General features: G+C 38.2%; 2 protein-coding genes across 4 annotated transcripts; both read left to right on the plus strand.

The window, feature by feature from the left end:
* The first annotated feature begins 14 nt into the window (after window positions 1-14).
* LOC131301368 (uncharacterized) lies at window positions 15-6182 on the plus strand. Of its 3 annotated transcripts, XM_058327610.1 has the most exons (5): window positions 15-200; window positions 2800-3026; window positions 3443-3601; window positions 5288-5361; window positions 5478-6182. In XM_058327610.1, exons 1-4 carry the CDS (start codon window positions 35-37, stop codon window positions 5300-5302), a joined length of 567 nt encoding a protein of 188 aa, XP_058183593.1. In that variant the 5' UTR covers window positions 15-34; the 3' UTR covers window positions 5303-5361; window positions 5478-6182. The 3 variants fall into 3 exon arrangements, with proteins under 3 accessions (XP_058183593.1, XP_058183592.1, XP_058183594.1); XM_058327609.1 differs by lacking the exon at window positions 5288-5361; XM_058327611.1 differs by lacking the exons at window positions 15-200; window positions 5288-5361 and adding an exon at window positions 635-2140 and having other exon boundaries at window positions 2316-3026.
* A 2222-nt stretch (window positions 6183-8404) lies between these two features.
* Window positions 8405-12225, plus strand: LOC131301365 (F-box/FBD/LRR-repeat protein At1g13570-like). The gene is made up of 3 exons (XM_058327599.1): window positions 8405-9418; window positions 9945-10106; window positions 11745-12225. The coding sequence occupies exons 1-3, from the start codon at window positions 8516-8518 to the stop codon at window positions 12048-12050; spliced, it is 1371 nt and encodes a 456-aa protein (XP_058183582.1). The 5' UTR covers window positions 8405-8515; the 3' UTR covers window positions 12051-12225.
* Window positions 12226-14179: the final 1954 nt, after the last annotated feature.

Here is a 14179-nt window from a genome sequence, read left to right on the forward strand (position 1 = left end):
CTTTGGGTAATCTCTCTATTCCCTCCTCCTGACCATGTACGCGAGACCGCAACACACGTTGGTGGCCATGATCGCTGGCCCTTATTCTTATATTTTCCATCCCCCTCCTCTCTGTACAGCGGCAGCGATGGGAACAACAGGGCCGCCGCTGGAGGAGCGGTGTGTTGGTGCAGTATCGTATGTATTTGTGCACTGTGTGGGTATATGTTCCTACTCTATATGTGTCTACTGAATGTGTGATATATTTGTAAGGGTATATCTGTACGTGTATTAGCCCAAATCATTAATCAAGACACTGCTGGATCAATTGAGTAATTGAATTATCACTGAGTTTAAAGCAGGGAATTGGGTTAGTTAATCCTTTTTAGGTAACTACCTAACTATGTTGATTTCACAATATCGATACTTATGAAACTGGAACTAGTGTGTGTATTGATCGAAGTGAGTAATTAATATTTGAACTCCCGAACCCTTGCTAAGCCGAATAGGCCAACTCACACTTGAGAAGGCCTACAAGTATTCTGATTACATTGAACGAATAATGACAAGTATTGATTGGTATATAGGCGAGTCTGAGATGTAACAAATGACACGAACAAAGCCTTGTGTAGCTTTCAAGGAGTTAAAGGTGAGTTACGCAATACCTTAGTTACATGCATTTTATACAAGTGTTTTGGTGCAAAATGGTACTTGGTTTCAAATGCTGGAAAATGTGAATCATGTGCTTATTTATGAAACTTGATATTTTTAGCAAACTGTGAATTATCGAAAAGTGGCCTATTCATGTGTGTTTTGTTATGGCTGGATGTAGAACATGGAGTATGATTTTGGTACTTGAATGCTATGAATTGCTGAGGCTTATGTTTCTATGTTATGTTCGTACGGTGTCCCGAGTTGTAAGGGACAGTAAAGAGACTAGTGACATACAGAAGTAAGAGAGGGGTGTGGGCCAGGCACCCTAAGTGGTATCAATATCATAAGGTCGCTCCCTCTGACCTAGGGGTCGCTCCCCTTATGTTCTTTCAAGGCCGTCTAATAATAGTACTACTTTAAATCTATCAGTAAAACCATGAAGAGTCCTTCTACTTGGACTATTATGAATGAGCTGAAAGGATCTTATGTCGATGTTGCTTTTTTATGAATTTATTCTATCTTGCTACTATTGAAAGTGAAGCATTATAAGATGTAAAATGTTTCCATGGTCAAACCTGTAAACTTGGTATTACGCATCTCACATAAGCTTCTGCTTATGCAAATATTTTCATTTTTTTTTCCAGGGAATAGCATATATAGCAATCAACTGCTCAATGCCTGTTTGTGCTACGTGGTCATTCATAAGTTCTCTGATGGTTTGTACTTATTATACCTGTACACTCTAGGATTATGTTATTTATTCTACACTTCTGCATGCTTTTGTTTATTTATATGGTTTAAAATGACAATGATGCGGGAAATCCCTAAACTAGAATATGAGCAGGCTTTCGGCAGCTTAACATCCGCTTGGCCGGTCACGACTTCCAAGGTCGGTTTTGGGTCGCGATAGTGTGTATATAAGATTATGAGGCTTTGACCTTGGTTATTGATTCTTTCTGTCGAGAGGAATCGAAAAATTGAATAAGCGCAAAATAGCCTAAAAAACTAAGAGGAACAAGATGTCTATACCTTATAGACAAACAACCCTAAAAATCCCAAAGAAGAACAGAGTCTGAGTAACGTTAAAATTATGTGTGCAGACCTCCCTGCTGTCACACATTGTGATGAGATTTAAGACCAAGTATTCATATACACAACATGTGCTCGTGGATGGGACGCAAGGGCGGAACTATGTGTACTCATAGTGGGTTGGACTATAGCAATTCAACTTTGAAAAAAAGCAAAAAATTTCATATGTAAAGTTTGGCCCAAATAATTTTCGCCCAACGAACCCATTTTAGACCAAAAGAGATTGCATTCCTCGCTCCGGCCCTTGATGGGACTGGCAAGATATGTTTGACAGTACACTAGGAGAACTGAATAACTTCTCTATCACAAGACTGTAAAGCCACACCGGAGTAAGTATTGAATGTGTGGTTTTAGAGTGAGTTGGGGCACATGGCCACTTAATAATTTTCAAAAAGGAAAAGGGTTTAAACAAAACCAAGTTTTAAAATAATATCGAATCAATAATTCTAACACCACACCCACTCACACACCCATTAACACACCCACACTCACAATAATGGTGGGGCCCACACACACTGAATGTGTAGTGTGTGCGGGCTCCACCCTTGTTGTGAGTGTGGGTGTGTGATTGGGTGTGTGAATGGGTGTGGTAGTAGAAGGACTCATATCGAATTAGAATTTTTCCAAACTTAAAAGCCATGTGATCACGTTTAGTCCCGAGTAAATCTTTAGTCTAGACTGATTGCCATTGCCTAATTTACAACACATGTCTAAAATCATACATTTGTCAAACGAGATTGGCTCACGGAGCCGCGCGATCTCTACCGTCCATTTCGGCTTTAGACGGTCCGGATATAGATCAATAGATTTCTCGCCTCTCCGGGAATAATATCAACGAATTCACCCTGACTTACGGAAACTGCGAGCGTCGCTTATTACCACGTTGCTTCTTTTCGTGCCTTGACTTGACTCACTTGGAGCTCCATAATATCGTTCTTGAACCTCCTCCGGAGTTCAAAGGTTTTCGTAACCTCATCGCGTTAAAGTTTATCAGAGTTAAATTCAAGGGCAACATATTTGAGAGTCTCATGTGTGGGAGCCCCCTGCTTCAGAAGCTGATCCTAATGAATTCCCCAGGCATCGATCATTTCAAGGTTTCTGCTCCTAATTTGGAAAGCTTATGTTTTCAAGCCACTAGCGTGTTCAAGACAATCTGTTTCGAAAACGTCCCGAAGCTGACTGATGTCACAATTTGTACAATGGACACAGAAGCAGATCATTCCGCGAAGAGCTCGACTCTGTTGGAATTTCTCAGTAGCTTGCCTAAACTCACCCGGCTTTCTGTGAATGGTAAATTTTTGAAGGTAAGTACAGGTTCAATATTGAATGGTTAATGTAGAATCCAAAGTGGAATGTGGTAATAGTGCATTTGTACTGATAGAATGCCCACATTCAATTTTAGAACGTCCTGCACTAGCACTAGCACACTACCATATCTTGTATTTTTTATAACCGGATGCCGGGGCCACTTTGCGCACACCTCCACTAATTCTTAGGCCCTGAACTAACGATGAGACAAACACTTATTAGCTTTCTCATGTCCACTTGGCCAAAAATTATTTTCCACACTACAATATGTAAGATGGTGATCAGTCACTCTCAGGGACTTAGACACGGCCCGCTTAAAGAAGAGCTTTCGGTTTCTTTTCTACTTTAGATTTAAGTCACTTTTATTGATTTTCTTTGTTCAGTAGTCTTTTGTTTCCATTTTGCTTTGAAGTTCTTAGCAGGAGACACTCTTCCACAAGAGCTTCCAACAGCAGCTGAAGCACTGATGTATCTCAAACTAAATAGCTTGGATTTCGCCAATTTTGATGAGATTTCTTGTGCTCTTTGCTTGATTAGAAACAGCCCCAATTTGAAGGAACTTCATATTAAGGTAAGCCATCCAAACATGTTAAGGGCTGAAAGTCTTGTTTCTATTCCTCCATGTGATTTGGTTTTATGGAATTTGTGTTGGTTATATGTAAAAGTTTAGCTCAAATAATTTTAGCTCAATTCATTTTTTCTTTTAGGCCAACCCGTCCCGCCAATCCATTTTGGGCCAGCCCTCTCAGACATTCTCTTCCTCTCTCTTAGGTTCTTTTTTTTTTTCAGCGTCTCTCTCGTTCTCCCCCTCTCTACTACCATCAAGGGCTGGGATTCTTGTTGATTGTTCAGAGCTACAAACCTCGTTAAATCAACTCAAGGAAACCTCAGGTGCTCGATCTTCTAATTCGGATGTCACAGTGAAAGCCCTAAAATCGACTTTAAGCTGCCCGTAGGTCAAGATGTTGATCAAGAAGCAGATCCCCAAATGCATTAATATAAGCCGTTTGATTTAATTATGACATCTTTCAATCATATGATAGAAATTCAACTTTAATGTAGGACTTATATGGAAAAAGAACAATACTTCGACTGTGCTTTGCCTAACTTTTCTTTCACTAACAAATGGAACAAAAATCCTTAATGTAATAGGCAGCTAAGTGACTTGAAATTTTGAATCTTAAGAACTTTATTTTTAAATGCAAGTATAGTTTGTTGGTGATTTTAGGTGTATCTACTTTTTAATTGTACATTAATTATGATTAATGTTGTTGAAGCATAAACTAAATTTAGTATTTTGACACAAGAAAGTTAAGTCCAAACAAGTCCAATTGACAAAATCCAAGGATAGAAGATATTATTGAAGAAAATATAAATATCTAATTTTTAGAAATTCTAAAATATCTAGCTATCTGGAAGCTCTAGAATATCCTTGTAAAATATCTAGATTTTTTTTTGTGAGAGTTAGTCACATGTGTAATTTTAGAATTACCACAAAGTTTATCTTGTATGACAATATCTTTGTACTAGAGCCTTCTATGGAGTAATATAAATAGAGATAGGTTCTAGCCATTTTGTACCAAGTTGAAAAAAAATTTGAGTTAATATAAATACTCTTCGTCCCCATCATTGTCTTTAGTATTCTCCCACTCCCGAAAATCTTTTCCAACTAAATAATACTCCCTCCGTTCCTAAATAAGTGTCCGGCGCGCAAAATTAGGCTTATAAAAAGATGCATTTGTTTCATTAAAAAAATTAATTTTTTTTCACAAATCAATAGATAGCAATGAGTTCTATTAGATTGTGAAAAATAATTAAATTTTTTAATAAAAAATATGCATGTTTTGTAAAGCCTAGTTTTGCGCGCCGGACACTTATTTAGGGACGGAGGGAGTAGAAATTCTTACTCTTCTAACAAAAGTATTTTAAGATACGCAATGCGTATTCTGATACAATCTATACAATTGAAATAAAAATGTCCGCCAAAGAATTTTTTGGGTTAGCCCAAAGCAAAATCAATTTCTGGTTCCGCCTTTGTCCCCTACGCTGTGATATATTTAAAAAGTTGTGAGTTGTGTAATGACTTTAGCAAACAATATGTTGATATTGTTCTTATTTGATAATATTGCGTGATTCTGGTACAAACAACACCATAGTGTTTTGTGTCGTGATAAATGACGGCTCATTAACTTTAGCGGGCTTTGCCCATTTTCTCGCAATGTTTCATCTTCTAATTTGCTTCTACTTGCTTCTACAGGCCTGTATTCCGTAGTATATATCGTGAGCAAGAGAGAGATGAGGGCATGTTTTTTGCAATCAAAGATAATTGGGGCGAGAGTTCCCCTCCCTGTAATTCACTCCCTCCATGAATACAATCCACCCAACTTTCCCCAAATATCTTGTTTGTTCTTGTGCATTTTCCAATTTTGATTTTGATTTCTTATCAGTGGTATCAGAGCAGAGGTCCTCGGCCATGGCAGAGACGTGTGCGCAGGAGCAGAAGCGAATTGAAGATGCTCTTCGCCAGCTCCGGGACGCTACCAACAAACTCAGTGAGAACGATGAGAAGCTAGCCGCTACAATTACCCAACTCCAGGAGACTGATGAGCGATAGGAGGATTCGGTCAATCAAATCAAAGAGATGATCGTAGCGCTAACAGTTCGGTACGATCAACGCTAACAGTTCGGTACGATCAAGACTCCAAGATGAAGACACCTCCTTCTCCTCTTCGAGGAGAATTTATGGAATCCTCCCACAAAACCCCTGGGAGTTCTTCTAGGTTGGTCTATATGGAGGTTGAAGACCCTTTTGGATGCACACTTGACAAGCTTAGAGTTGTCAAGATGGAACTCATCAAGGGTTTTAAGCCTGAGTTAGAGTTGGTCCAGTATTTACTTTCCAATTCACCGTTCTAGGGGAGATGTCTATCAAGTATAAATTCATAAACTCAAAAGAGATTGATATTGGATATGGTAACAGAGTTGATACGGTGTTACAAAACATCTCCAACCGTAGATATCTCTCTAACCTAATTGGTGAGAAAGATTATGGGTCCATATATTAGCTTTTTTTTATTCCTTGGTATCTTTCCCAACTGGGAAAACTTTCAGTAACTCGCAAGTTTCTTTGAAATATTGGAGATTGGAAGAAATGTTCCATGTATCATTTGAGATGCATAATTGATTAACTATAACGTTTAAGTTATTCCAAAAGCTAGTGATCCTAAAAGGTCTAGAGAATTTTCTCGAACTACATTATAGATGAACCTGATCATCAACCAAGCTATGTGTTTTACCCGGTAAGACTTGCCATTTTCTTAACCAATAACCAGTGCAATGACACAGTACCTCAGTTTTGCGGTGTTCACAAAAGAGAGCGAGTCTTTCCCACTATTGTAGGTGATAATTAAAACTCTCTGAGTTTCGGAGAATGGATAATCAAATGGCCTATAGGTGCTTAATCTGATACCTATAGGTTGTTCGATCTAATTATCTAATTTTTCATTCAAATTTTAGGATTCTGAAAAGTCAAATGATTGATTCGAACCTGGATTGCATAGAACTTTCACAGCATGCAGTGGCGAGAACAACAAGAAGAAGCACATGCTTTGTGCCAAATATGGGAAACTTTTTTTAATTTATATCTTCTTCCTTTTTTTTTTGGATGCCCCAGCCCAAGGGATGCCCAAGCCCTTGGGCTTACCCCTAGGTCGGCCCTATCTATAGGCAGGGATGGATCCACACGGGGGCACGTGCTCTCACTTGAATGCGTGCCCCACTCAAAATTAAAATATTTTAAAAAAAATTTATGTATAAATTAGCATAATTATGAAAGTGTATTAATATATAAACGTACACACTTGTATATATCCCGAAAATACACATATAGAATTAGTGCCTGAATTTCATCATATAGTGTATTTATACTTGTTACTTTACGAGTTGTTTGTCTATTTGGAGCTATTTTTTCTTGATTCTTTTTATTTTTAACCGTTTGGAAAAATATTTTAAAATAAAAACATTAACAATACTAGCTCGATTATTTTAAAATTTGTTGATGTTCATTTAAAATGTACTTTAAATATTTTGTCTGAGATTTTGTGCTTATTTTTACCTAATTTAATTTAAAGTACGTGTTATAAACTTTTGTAATTAGTAATGCATGCTTTAATTTTGTACGATCTCACTATGGTTGATTTAAAAAATAAACTTTCGCCATTATGATTAACAGTGCCCCCATTAGGGTATATTTCTGGATCTGTCACTGTCTATAGGTATTGGATTGAGATGATTTTAGCGGAGGCCCTCGAAAAAATGTTTTACATGTAATGAACTAGATCGGATTATTTGTGTAGGACCCCGAGTGGGACCCACATCGTGATGTGTGAACAATTGTTGTGTGTGTCCATATAATGGGTTCTAAAGTTTACATGTATAACATGCATAAATACTTGTATAGAATTTTGTGTCGCTCTGAGTTAGATAACCTTAAATTAGGGACCCAAAATACGAGAAAATGTTTGTAGCGGGGGAATCTTCGCAACAAAAAATTATTCGATATCCTTGGTGTCTCGGAACTCTCTGCTACTACATATTGTGATGAAATTTAAAATTAAGTATATCAACTAGAAACAATGCTGGTGGATGGGCCCGGGATGATATGTGACGGTGACTTAAGAGCACTGATTAACCTCCAAGACCCTACAGCCACATGAGACTTGAACACGAAACTTAAACAAAACTAAATTCCGTAAATAAGACCGGATTATAGAATTTCCCAACATAAAAGCCATGTGATCACACTACTCCCAAAAAACTCTTGACCAGGGTTTTAAATAAACAACGCTACGCGTATAGTTTCGACCGTAATGGTATTTCAGACCTCCCATACCTTTTTTCCCTTACGTATAGGACGATACGTTCCACTATCAATCGATATATAGCCGTATCCCTAAAATCGTTACGTTTCGCTGATCGATACTTTGATCTAAAACCACTACAAGAAAATAGAGATCTCCCAACGTTTTTTTAGCAACGGTAAAAAAAACCGTTACTATAGAAGGGTATAATAGCAGTTTTTGAAAGCGTTACTAGAAATTGGACTCAGCGACGGTTTTTGTCAAACCGTTAGTGAATTGACATTTTGTACTAACGGTCCAAAACAAAGCGTTAGTAAAGTCCCTGGGTAGCCCACACAAAACTCGGCTCCCCAAATAAACCCTAATCTTTCCCCTTGTCTCTCTCCTACTCCTCGTCAACATGCAGCCCCTGTTAGGGTTTAAAGCTGCTCTGTTCCTACAAAGAGTTTTACGACTACTGGTACTATGAATCGAGGAGTTCTAGGGTTCCTTGTAGGCTGGGAATTCTTTTTGTTTCATATGTGTTAAAGGAATACTAGAGGTTTAGAACAAAATAGGCTTCAACATCAGTGATTTTGTTTATACTGATTGCTAGGCTTCCTTTTCTTGAATTCTCATACGAAACAATGGAAATTACTCGTAAAAGAAGAAATCTCAACGCCAACGGCGATCTGGATTTGATCAGCAATCTCCCGAGGCACATAATCGACTGCGTGTTGAATCGATTGCCTTTTCAGGACGCTGTACGAACAAGTATACTGTCGCCAAAGTGGAGGGGCTACTGGGCCACCCTCCAACACCTAGATTTGGGTTACGAATTCTACCTCTTCGTCAAGGACGCTGTGGAAAATAAATTATACAGTTATGATAGATACAAGCAGTATGATAAATACATTCCGTACGAGTACGAAAGAATCATCAGCAGGATTTTCTTTTTTCAGCTTGGTCCCCTTGTCAAGGTCACTCTATACATTCCGAAATTCGTTGCGGATGACTATCCAGTCTATCCGGTTCCGGATACAGAAAAATGGATTCTTCACCTCTCCAAGAAGAACATCAAGGAACTCACCATTACTTACAAAAACCGCAAGCGTCACTTATTGCCAAGTTGCTTCTTTTTGTGCCTTAACTTGACTCACTTGGAGCTTTCGTATATCTTTCTTGTACCTCCTCCGGATTTCAAAGGTTTTCGTAACCTTATCGCGATACAGTGTACCGGGGTTAAGTTCAAGGCTAACATGTTTGAGAGTCTCATGCATGGGAGCCCCCTGCTTCAGAAGTTGGTCTTTGTGGATTGCTCCGGCATGGATCATTTCAAGGTTTCTGCTCCTAATTTGGAAATCTTACGTTTCGAAGACTACCGCAAGTTTGAGACAATCGGTTTCGAAAACGTCCCGAAGCTGGCTGATGTCACAATTAGTACATTGTACACAGAGGTAGATCATTTCGCGAAGAGCTCTCATCTGTTGGAATTTCTTACTAGCTTGCCTAAAGTCACCCGGCTTTCCTTGAATGGTGATTTTTTAAGGGTAAGTACGGATTGAATGTTGAATTGCATTGGTACTAAATCTGCTTATAGAATGCCCAACAACCAATACAACTTGAAAACACAATTGCGTCCAGAGCCGTTTGATGTGCATGAGTCACATACATCAGATGGCGGCTCCGGACGTAGTTGTGTCCGCATTTGTGTTTTAAAACCCTTTTTTTTTTTTAGACTTTTTTGTTCACAATTACTGCAGTAATACTAGCACAATAGTGTACACACTTTTCTACACTGATCAGTCAATCTGGGACTGAGAAACGACGCGCAGGGAGAAGAGCTTTCGGATTTTTCTTTCTTCATCTTTTCAAAATTTAAGAAATTTCTAACTTCGTATTACATATCATTGCAACTAGTATTTGGGTGCATTTTTGCTTGAGTGGTATGAGATAAAATTCTAATACATCATAGCCTACCTTAATCAAGTCTTTTTTTAAAATTGATTTTCTTTGTTCAGGTAGCACTATAAAACATAATCACCTATAGTTTTTTGTTTCCATTTTGCTTTGAAGTTCTTGGCCGGAGACACTCTTCCACAACAGCTTCCAACAACAGTAGTGGAAGGTCTGAAGTATCTCAAACTAAATAGCTTGGATTTCGCCAATTTTCATGAGGTTTCTTGTGCTCTTTGCTTGATTAGAAGCACCCCCAATTTGAAGCAACTTGAGATTCAGGTAAGCCCTCCAAACAACATCATTTTTCATCGCGGATACTGAATGAGTGATGAATGGGTTTGCAATAATCTGATTGCGTACATCTCTATTATAAAACTCTATTATAAAACAGAAGGGTGTGGAGATAAATTATTGGAACGGCTTAGATTCATTTGATCCAAAGACTGTAGTGCTTCATCCTACTTTTCGGTTAAGTGCCCATGGTTTTTACCTAAATCACACAATTGTCATCCCCTTCAAACCGGAATGCGTAGTGCCGTAGGCACGGGTTAGCACTAGTTGAGTAAAACTTCAAAGACAAGAGTAATCGTTGTGATCTATTCAAAAAGTTGTTAGTTGTCTAGACCATAGCAATGAGTGTGTTGGAATTGTAATTATTTTTGTCCAAACAATTCCTGACTTATCATTGTTTGTGGGGTAAAACTTTCACATTGACAATACAAGTGTCGTATCCATGCTATGCACGGAGGCAAAATAAAAAATAAAAAAATCTTATGCATACTGTTATTTATAGCTACCGGTATAGTCTTTTTAAATTATTTTTAAAAGATCAATGGCTAGCTACTGGTCTTGTTTGTTAAGTGAAGCTGTTGTTGGATCAACGCTAAGAAATACTTATTCAAGAGAGAATGTGTTTGAGCATAAAAGGAACTTTGAAAGCATTTTAATTTGTAACTTTTTATCTTTAACTTCTAGTCTTTTGCAAAGTGTAGTGAAAAAAGAACAAATGAATTTTATTAAAGGAATGGCACATAGGATTAGGGTTTGTTTAGGTGAGGTTTGTGTTTGGGCCGTTTGGCTTTGGTTTGGGCTGATGGCTGTGGTTTGGGGTTGGGCTTTTAGCCTATTAGGTGGTGGTTTTGGCCCATTAGGTGTTTGGGCTTTGGCCCGTGGGTGTCCTGTTGGCGTCTCGCCAACAAGTTTTTTCTTTTCTGTTTTTCATGTTTTTGTTATTTCCCTTTTGATTTGGGCTCAGCCTGCTGAATCTTCTGAGTTTTGCTTTACATGGTTTGGCACCAATTTCATTTGGTTGTTTTCTTTAGAAATTCTATCGCGCAATAAATTATTTGATTGATTTTTTTTTCCCGGGATTAGTTGAGGGTGAGAACAGTCCTGTTATTTGTCGGGGAGACTGACTTGTAATTTAGAAAATTTACCATAAATTCCATTTGCTTCTGGTGCAAGCCAGGGGTAGAAAGTAAGTTTTCTGGCTTGGAGAAAAGGGTCTTGGATGGTCAGGCCGGTGTATCCAAAATCCTATTATCTATACTTCGTGTTATGAGTTAATGAAACTTATTTTTGCCTAGAAAAAAAAAAGAATGGCACATAGGAGAAAGAATTAAGGACATAGCTTGATTTTAATTTTGAAAACTACATTTGCTTACAATATAGTATTGATAGATTGGGTGATTCCTCGCTCTAGTACAGACAATGTGTTGGTGTTTTGCGTCATAACAAGCAATGCCGGCTCAATACCTTAGGATAGCCTTGGCAAAACTTTCAATACCTTTAGAGGCCTTTGGCAAAACTTTTAAACAGGTGAGCATTCAAAGATAATACAAAGAAAGCATAAGAATAGCCTCCAAAGATAATACAAAGTAAACCTAAGAATTTTAATCTTCTAATTTGCTTCTCCAGGCCTCTACTACAAGAGAAGATATACTAGCACCAAAATGGGGCTATATGGAGGCTAAAGGCCCTTTCGGATGCACCCTTGACGGGCTTCGAGTTGTGAAGATGAAACTCATCAGGGGTTTCAAGCCTGAGTTAGAGTTGGTCCAGTTTTTACTTGCCAATTCACCATTTCTTGAGAAGATGTCTATCGATTGGTCTCCCTATACCGGGCATTCACAAACCCAACAGAAATTGATATTGGATATGGCAACAGAGTTGATACGGTGTTACCGAGCAATATCCCCTACCTTGGATATCTCTCTAGGCTGATTGGTGAGAAAATACTCCGTATGATTATGGGTCCATAGCTTTTTTTTTTTCATTTGTGTGCTTTCAGTAACTTATAAGTACTCTACTTTAAAATATTGGAGATTGAAACAAATGTTCTAAGTAACGTATGGTAAAATAGTGGGATAGCAGTTACGGTCACATCCAAGTAAACCTATGCTAGCCAGTTTTATCTATAGTTCTTTTTATGTTTTTTTTACGCCAAATTTTTGCTAAATTTACTTCTAACTGTTCATACTCTTCACACTGAGATGAGTCATTTATATGGTGGGCATGCATGTGCCACTTTGAGCAGCGTTTTTAAGTTAACAACTCTACTCATGCAAAAGGGTCAAATTCAGGGCACCCTAATGAATAATGACTAGTTAAAAAAATTGCCTGAGATCTCAACAAGCTCTTGAAGTTCAAAGGAGAGCACTTAAAAGATGAAAGCTAAAGTGCTTTTCAATGAAAGAATTTGCATTAGTCCCACCATATGCATGAGTGTTCCGTTTGCATTCTGCTTCTTCCTTTAAGTATATCATTTCGATGAGTAAATCTTTGGATTTTCACGTACAAGATAGATAGCTCATGGACAATAGTTTTTTAACATGCATTGTTAATTTCAAACACACATTGTTAAGAGTCATTACCTAATAGCTTAATTTTTGAAGACAATTAAGATCTAACAGGCCTAGATGGCCTAGCAAAACGGTAATAGACCACATGGCCTGGGAACCATCCCTCAAAATGACCAACTGAGCATACCAAGATGCGCATAAATAAGCCCTGGAAAGTGGGGAATGACACACGTGGCAACCTTTTATAAACATGACCTGCGGAGTCCAATTAATATTGAAATCAACCCACATCGATTAATCCCCACCAGACCAGGTTAGAAACCAGTACGTATTTTAGGGGGTGATTGCATCATCAGTCCATTTTTCATTCTAGGGAAGTCATGATGTAATGCAGCGCCATTTACGCATCAGACTCAAACCAAAATTCACTTAGTGCATGAATAGGTGTTAAAACTTTACAGTTCACATTAACACCTGTGTAAAAGGCTGCAGATATATAATTAACTGGCTTGCTATAAGGTTTTAGTTATTTCATAAGCTAGTGCTCCGAAAAGGTCTACAAAATTTCTGGGACCAGACACGAGCGGAAGAGGACAAGAGAGGATAAGGCAAAACATCTGTGGTAACAAAATCGCTTTCTAGAATGTAACTGCTGCTCTTTAAGTGACAACCAAGGAAACTGTAACAACTCTTTTGAAATCTTGAATCCTTCGTTTAGATTGAGTTGGGAACTTAGCTCAACGAACAATGTTTCAAGCTTTGGTGAACATGCTAGCAGAAGTTTGTTGAGAAGTTGCTGTGAGGATTTAAACCCACAAGGTACTTTATTATCACAAAGATTAGTTTGGTGAGCGTTTGATCCATGCAGGAGGGGACTTCCAATTAATTACAACCCGCTCTACAAAAGCATTCGTACTAGGGCAAAAATGTGGAGTTGAAAAAATCAGATTAGCCTGACAACAATAGTTATGGCTTACAGCATACAAGTTTTTTCAATTTCCATTCATACCAAAATGTGAAGTTCCATCAAGTTGGGGAAACTTCGGATTAAAAAAGTTTGCATAAAATAACATCCACGTCGCTGAACACCATAGTATGTAATGAGAGCAAGTTCACAAGAGTAAATCTTGTTGGAAGCCTGCCTAGACCACCACCTGCAGCCAAAAGATTTCGAGACAAATAGCAGAATAGAATAAATACATAGTGCCAAACAACATGTTTTCATATAGATGAAACAGATCAAGTAACAAAATATGTCTCACCCGAAGAAAAACGTTTTCCAAGTGAAGATGTGAAACTCTAGGCAATTTGACAAGAAACTCAACCAAACTTGTGGTGTTTTGCCCCTCGTTAGACTTGCCATTTTCTTACCCAGTGCGATGACACAGAACTACACTTTGGGGGGTGTCGATTCTATCCCATTATTCCAGATGATAATTAACAGTTTGAGGTTCGGAGCATGTACATTCAAATGGCCAATACCACTGCAAAGTCTTGTACTCAATCTCCTAAGCAGGCCCGGACGTGGATAATAACAGGGTCCTAAGCATG

The sequence above is a fragment of the Rhododendron vialii genome, chromosome 9a (assembly GCF_030253575.1).
Source record: "Rhododendron vialii isolate Sample 1 chromosome 9a, ASM3025357v1".
NCBI lineage: Eukaryota > Viridiplantae > Streptophyta > Magnoliopsida > Ericales > Ericaceae > Rhododendron > Rhododendron vialii.